Source organism: Geospiza fortis, unplaced genomic scaffold, assembly GCF_000277835.1.
Source record: "Geospiza fortis unplaced genomic scaffold, GeoFor_1.0 scaffold888, whole genome shotgun sequence".
Taxonomy (NCBI): domain Eukaryota; kingdom Metazoa; phylum Chordata; class Aves; order Passeriformes; family Thraupidae; genus Geospiza; species Geospiza fortis.
In genome coordinates this window covers 107,784-115,525 of record NW_005054577.1, presented here as the reverse complement: position 1 = coordinate 115,525, position 7,742 = coordinate 107,784, and the positions used below count along the sequence as shown (strand labels likewise).

The 7,742-nt window shown below is 33.8% G+C and overlaps 1 protein-coding gene across 1 annotated transcript in view; it reads right to left on the bottom strand.

The window, feature by feature from the left end:
* Positions 1 to 7,742, bottom strand: part of CACNA2D1 (calcium voltage-gated channel auxiliary subunit alpha2delta 1) — a gene marked incomplete at its 5' end in the record, with an annotated part of 194,225 nt that overhangs the window by 92,312 nt on the left and 94,171 nt on the right. The window contains 3 exons of the mRNA XM_031064270.1: positions 5,220 to 5,319; positions 6,392 to 6,442; positions 7,343 to 7,412. Coding sequence (XP_030920130.1) covers positions 5,220 to 5,319; positions 6,392 to 6,442; positions 7,343 to 7,412 — 221 coding nt within the window. The remainder of the gene's footprint in view (positions 1 to 5,219; positions 5,320 to 6,391; positions 6,443 to 7,342; positions 7,413 to 7,742) is intronic.

Genomic DNA, 7,742 nt, shown 5'->3' with positions numbered 1-7,742 from the left:
CCTTCCAACTTCTTAATAATCCCTTGGTTTCCATAATTTCCAAATTTTCTCCAATTTTATTTGCAGACTACTCACCTTCATTACATTTGCTAGACCTGTCCTCCAGATATATTTCCCCTACATTTATTTCCACAGATACATAGCCTTTCTCTACCTGTAATTATTAGCAAGGTAGAAATTGAAATTTTGATCATAACTTCTCTAAGCTTTTTTTAACCCTGCACCTACAGTGCTTATTAAATATACCTGTATGAAAAAAAAAAACAACCTTTTTAATTCACTTGCTCCTTGAATATGGAAGATGCAAGATAATGACCTACCATTAAGGAATGCTAATGATTTTCCATTAAGGAACATTGCTACCAAGATGTTTTTATCTGCAGCTATCATTGCTCCCCTTTTCCTGAAAATGAACCATTCAATTCAAGAGAAACTGAAAGGTCAGATAGATGGATTGCTGTTAAGAGAATCAGGAAGCTCAACACTCAGACCTAAACTTGCCTTTCTACCACTTTTCACTGACTAGTAAAAAACACCAAACCATGCCCCTTGACAAAAAAAAACCCCTAATTACAGCTATTTGTTTACTGCCTCACACAGCTATAATGACGAGGATCCTGTACACTTAATTGCAGCTACTGTGATTCATTACCTGAAATGCTTCAGGATTAAATCACTAAGAGAGGCTCATATGCAGACATACTTATTGTAGAGAGAACCTGATTGTCCATCTAGATTTTTATTTGTCAAATAATGAAAAAGTATTGTCATACCAATATTCCTTAGTATTGTCCATTAAGGAAAATGAGAAATTAAGAACAAAAGTACATTGGCAGAGCCCTTCACACAGGAGTCCTTCTCATTTCCTCTAGATCCATCAACAGAAATACTTCAGTTCCACTGATACCATGATCATACTTAATTTGTCCCTCAAGTAGTGATGTTGTTTGGAAAAACTAAGCACGACTGAACTTTTCTGGTTCAAAATTCAAAAACACAGTAAAAAACCCTGTCGTACCATTTGAGTATGCAATTTGAGTTCAGGTTACATTGAAATAATAAAGGAAACAAAGTTTAAGTTATTTTTAAATAAAACTCCAAGTTTTTGCCAATCAATCAGAAGTACAGTCCTACAAAGCTAAAATTTCTAGCAAAGATTGTATAAGCATGACATGCTACCTGGCTCTAGAATCTAGCATCCTCCTCCCTCCACTAGGACTTCAGGTAAGGTTTCCACCCATGGCACGTTATTTAATTTTAAAACTAAACTTAAGAAAGTAGTTCCCAGAAGGAAGGAATGTCTCCCTGTATTTAAGATAACACAGGTGCAATATGAACTGCAGAATACAGGATGGATCATGTAGCAGAAGGGGAAAGGAGCCCTTTGATATATTGAAAAGACTTTTAAAAAACTTTATTTTCCCTCTGTTAGCACATTTAAATATTTTAATTAGGAAGGCATAAAGATTTTACCAGCTTAGGAGTAAGAGAGACAAAGTAAACAGGTTTGCAAACAATGAGCTGTGGAATTACATGAAAAACTTCTATTAAAATCAGTGGGAAAAGAGATGCATCATCCACAGATTTTTTTTATCCCCATCAATAGCTTAATAGGCTGGATGCACAGTTTTTTCTTTGAAATCAACTCATGTAGAAATCACCTTCCCTCTGAGTTTACTCAATGTGCAGAAATGCACAAGAGCAGGAGATGAGCTTTCAATTTTCCCAGAATATGATTCTGTTCTATCTCGTATGCTCTTGACATTTAATTTCCAGTTCCTAAGCAGTAAATACTAGTTTGGATTTTTACAAAGGCTAAGTGAATTTAAAAAGTACAGCACCTCCTGACCTTTAACACATCTGTTGCTGTAAGGGAGGTTTCTCCTTTGTGTGGTTTTCTGCCCCTCTGCAGATTTGAAATACATTTCTCCTGCACACTACCCACAATCACAAACAAATTACACTCTCTGTGTCAACATCTGAAGCCAAGTCACTAAATCACGACGTGCTGGGATGGAATTGCTGCCCCCATCATCTACTGCTCGCTGCTATCAAAGCCTCTAACCGGATTAGTGGGAAAACAGCTGTATTACTCATGCATTTAAGCCCTTGCAAACAGCAGGTTTTCTCCCTGCAACAAAGCACAGCACTTCAGATAAGGAACACGCAAATCCCAAAGGAAACCATGATATATTAACCCCTGGCTATCTTTTTACAATTTAACAGTTCACTCAACTGTGAGTTCTTTCCCTGGAAATAAATGCAGGAATGTCACCGTGATATTTTTATGAAAAATCCCTGCACCAGGATTTCTTCTCCTGGGAAGATGAGAATCCTCAGCTTCTCCGTGTATTGCTGCTTTGAAATGTAATTTAGAGAATTGTTTACCCAGCATGTAAATTGTTTAATTTAATGACCAATCGCAGCCAGCTGTGTCAGACTCTCTGAGTCTGTCATGGGTTTCTATTATCATTCTCGTTTCAGCCTTCTGTCTGTATCCTTTCTCTTTCTATAGTATAGTTTTAGTATATAATATAATATAATATAATATAATATAATATAATATAATATAATATAATATAATATAATATATCAGCCTTCTGAGAACTTGGAGTCAAATTCTCATCTCTCACCTCATCCTGAGAACCTCAAACACCACACAGGAACTGCATTTATTCAGTGGAACTCATGTTTTTAGCACATTTACTTTTAAGCATTTTTTCCCTGGGATTTCCTCATATAGAAGGCACAGTTCATTAAATCATCCTGTCATTTTAAAGAAGTGATTGACATGAGCTTAAATCCATGTCTTTCAGTTGTGGGTATGAATCATCATGCACATGGGCTTTGTGGGACAACATCTTGGCAGAGGTTAGCAGTGAAACAGCTCTCCAGCTAACTCAAACCCCCAGACCAAAGACTCCATGGTTATTAAAGCTAACAAGCCATAAAAAACCTGTCACATTTTAAGCCAAAAGATCCATGAGGGAAAGAAAAATTGTGGATAACTTCTAGTTAGTGTTTGTGTTCATGTATCCATATGATAATGCTGTATTAACTTAACACTTTCACCTAGGTTTTTGAACTTTTTGATTAGCCTATCATGTCTAATGCTGGGATGCTTCAGGAGAAAATGTTCTTAAGCAAAGACATGCAATATATTGAACAATTTTTCAAATAATATTGAATAAATCTGCATTTATTTCACCTAGAATAAAATGTTTAAGTTGTTTTTTTGCCTGTTTGGTTTACTAAGAAAGCACTTGAATTGGGCTTTAGATAGTCCTACTACATTATGGAATATTTTGTGAATCAAGATGATATAATCTTAGAATTGTTTATGTTGAAAAAGACTTGAAAGATTATCTAGTCCAACTGTTAAACTGATTCTGTCAAATCTTCAAAAACCAAAAGAAATCTTTAAAAAAGCAATCTTCAAAGACCAAAGTTCTGTGTTCACTTCTCTCATGTATAGAATGCCTTATAATAGTACAATCATTTGTTTCCTATCTATAGCTTATTATTTCCTGTCTATTAGAGAAATAAAATATATATATGTTGTAAATCCTCCACCAAAATTCCATTCATAAATCATCTGAATATATGAAAACACATGTTATGTCAAAGTAATTACAATACTGAAAAGTTTTAATAAGGACAATTTTAAATTATAAGGGAACAATATCAAATAGCACTTTATGAAAGATTTAGAGATGCCATGTTCTATTATGCACATTTCTGAGATTGCTGCCCTCCACTGATGATGAAAACAACACGACCAAAATGCCCTTTTTGGTTCTGCAATCAAATTTCTGATGTGAAACTCTAAAGTTCATTCAAAGGGAAAAAATGGCCCCTATATATTGTAAGTAACAAACCCCTGGGGAAATATACTGTAGGAAATACTGGGGGTTTCTGGTCCTTTTTTGACACAAATCCCAACCTTGAGGCCTCATTAGAATAATAGTGACCCTTAGCTAATAAAATACTCACAGCCTAAGGAAGGCTTAGCATTAAGATGACTCTTTCTGGTCATCTTGGAGCAAATGTAACAAAAGAGTTTGGAAATGTGTGTAAATCAAGAGGTAGTAGGGGTCCAGATTTTCCAGCAGTAAAAGCTGGCACAGCTCTGCTAACACAGTAATCAATTTCCATCAGTTTAGATTACAAGCTTTTTTTTTTTTTTAATAAATTGGTGAAACTAAGAAGATTTCAACTCCCCAGTACCATTACAGAGAAGCTTATTTCCATTAATAACAATAATTTTAAAAAATCAGGGTTTGTTTTTGGTTTTTTTCACTGCAATTTAGACCAAGGAAAATGGTCTTATCCACTATAAAAAACTTTAAGAAACGAAATACCATTGAGAATAAACACTTATCTGCTCCTTGTAGAAAGTTCTAGCTAGACTGTCAGAAAACCATGAAGCAATTAGTAATTTTAAAAAATATTTCTTTCAGTTAGATTTCAGGTCTTTCTCCCTCAGGCTGGCTACAACATGAATCTGCAAGTTGAAAATTATCTCCAAAATCATTCCAGTTACTCATCATTGAGGCTGTCTCTTGTTATTAAGAATATGCCAGTGTTCTCATCTTAAATCCATAGAACCAAAACTCTACATTTGAATAGATTAATAAAAAAAAAAATTAAAAATCTTTTCCCAAGGATAGAACATGACATCCAAGGTATTCTCCTGAAAATGGAAAATTTCCCATCCCTTCTTCATAGATTCTTCCCTCTATTTTATTATTTATTATGAGAAAAAATGTTTTGCCACCCATCAATAGTGAAGAACTATAAAACGTCTCAGAAACATTTCTTGGGCAGGTCAGATATATGGCTCCACATCTACTGTCATTATGCATCAAACAGCATGAGTAATCCAAATATCTTATGTGTAGAAAATCTGGGAAGCAGCAATTATTTCAAGAGAATTTGCATATACCAATCTAATGGGAGAAGCTTTATACAGACAATAGAATAATATTGGAAAGGAGAATCTGGCTATGCAGGAGTTTATTTAAATTACTTTTGCCCTTCACTCAAATGTATATGCAATATCAAATCTAGGACATTCATTTTATTTTATAAGAAAAAAAACCAATATATTTTAAGTCTCTTTGCAGCTTAACATTCAAGTACCTCACATCTGGTATTAAAAGTAGTTTGCTTTTGGCTTTGTTGACAATGCAAATTCTGTGGAAAGAACAGATACTCACTGAAACTACATTCACAAAGTCATCATCAGACAAGGTCTCCAACATCTCAATGACTGACGTGCGGATCAGCTTCAATGTCAACCCACTGACACTCCCACTCCTGAAAAAATTCACAATAGAAAAGTTGAATTCAGCAAATATTATGTAACATAAAATACAGAGCACCTATCTAAACATTAAAATTTTAAATTTTATAATAAATAAATAAAATTTATTCCTGAATTGTTCAACTCATCATTAGTGCTATTAAACTCTTTATAATTATTAAAGTAAGTCCAGAACTGGCATACAAAGTCCTAGTCCTGTGCCTCAGATGACATCATAATGCTACATCCTTTACTCATTTCCTTTTCAAGAAATCTGAGTTTAACACCTTCAACCAATGCATTATCTGAACATTTTATACTCCTACACACAGATTTACAGCTCTGGATTTCCAGAGATGCCAATGACAGCTTCTTTGATTCAAGGCAAAACCTAAGCTGAAGTGAAGAAATAACAAATGTTGATAAAACTCACTGCTGATATGAAAGCCCTTCACCACGTGTGAAAGCATTAAATGCAAATTCTGTGCCTGAGAAGCTTTTCAGCATAAAGCAATCCGACACATCAGGTTCAATGCTCTCTTCAGTCCCTCAACTTTGCCTACACCACAGAAGCCTTGCTGAGGCAGACAGCAAGTTTTTATGCATTTCTTTGCTTGCTTTCTAGCAACTTTTTATAGTAACTGAACTTGGCAATTTTTAAACCTGTATTGTGAAACACACAAAGTGCACATACATTCTTATCTGTCAGGTGCATTAAATCATTGTCACATTCATCACAATGCTTTTAGTCATTTGTTTTTGGGTTTGTGCTTTACAACAAAACTTGGCACACACATGAGAAATATTCACTTGATTGCTGCAGTAATTAATAAGTTGAAAACAGAAAAATATTGAAGTGATTTAAATAAACATTTCCTTGCCTCCAGTTTAAATAACTTTCATGTTTGCTTTGGGTTTTTTGGAACTCTTTTCTGTTATGTATTTATTTGGCTCATACCAAGATTTTTATTGCTTTCATACAAGACCCCTTAATTGCCTCTCTGTTTTTCAGCATACAGAGATTTGTTCAATGTACCAAAGTACTTTTACCCCACTACTGTCAATATTCAGACATTAAACACTCACGCATCCACTAAAATAAGCATGTCCTTGGGAGATGCTGCTCCTTGGATATACCTGAAATAAATAAATGGTATGAATTACACACATTTGCGTAAACATTTTTGTGTGTGTGATGGAAGACACTCTGGGATCTCTAAACACGAAGAAGCTGAACCAATGGCATCCTCCTGCTGTAGCTAGTACAAAACCCACATGTTGTTTTTTAACCCGTGTGTGTTATTTCCTCTCTTGCTGTGTCTCCTAGGTAAATTTAAGTCTAAACCACATTAGGGTAGTCTGGACATAGGATGTACGAATCAAAATTCACTGCTTTCACATGACTGAAAAACAGGAATGTTATTTCATAGCTAAAGATCTTGATGGCAGATGAATTTTTCTCAGCCCAGCTTAGGCAGAAATACTCAGTCCTTTGGAAAAAATATTCCCAACTATATCCAAGTATCAATGTGTTTTTGTCTTGAGAGGCTTACTTAAAAAAATCTCACTGCTCTCCCATGTTTTACACATCTAGTGATTTTATTGTTGGTCTAAACCACTGAGGCATATTTTTAAATATTCGCAAAAATCTGGAAGAATGATTCAGTTTAATATTCAGGATTATAATTAATTTTGGCACAAAATCAGTTTTTAACTGTCTTACACCTATTTGATAGTTATCCTCCTGTGAAAAGTCTATGAAATCCAATAGTACAACAACTAAAGTAGATGTTGCATAACAAGGAGTATTATTTGAAAATTTTTTATTTAGAAAAACTAACAAGTTTTAAAAATAAAATAACAATATCTAAAATAAGTACCATTACAAACATACAGAAAAAATATTTTTACAATAATATCAAGAAATATAGTAGGTATAGAGTATATATAGTATATAAATTTATAATATATATACATATAAATATATATATGTGTATATATATATACACACACTAAACTTTTAAAAAGACAGCTTACCATGGTCTTCTGCGTACATCATACAGATCTATTTTGTTAGGAGTTCGACTTTTATCTACCCATGGGGAAGCTAAAAAAAAAAAAATTGCATAGAATAATAAGAAACTTTATCTCAACTATTTTAATTACAACAATGTCATGAATCAGGATCACAGACTTTGCATTATATAAATATCAACATTTCATATGGATAAAAAAAAGATTCTGTATTTGTTCTATATGTGGTTGAAATACCTAGACACCCTTATACACATTACCATACAATACAATAAAACTATATATACATGTATGTGGATATGTAAATGTAAATGTAAATGTATGTGTATGTGTATGACCAAGTGTGTTGAAGAGACGGGTACTGGAACCAAAAATTCAACCAAAAAACTTCAGATAATGAAAC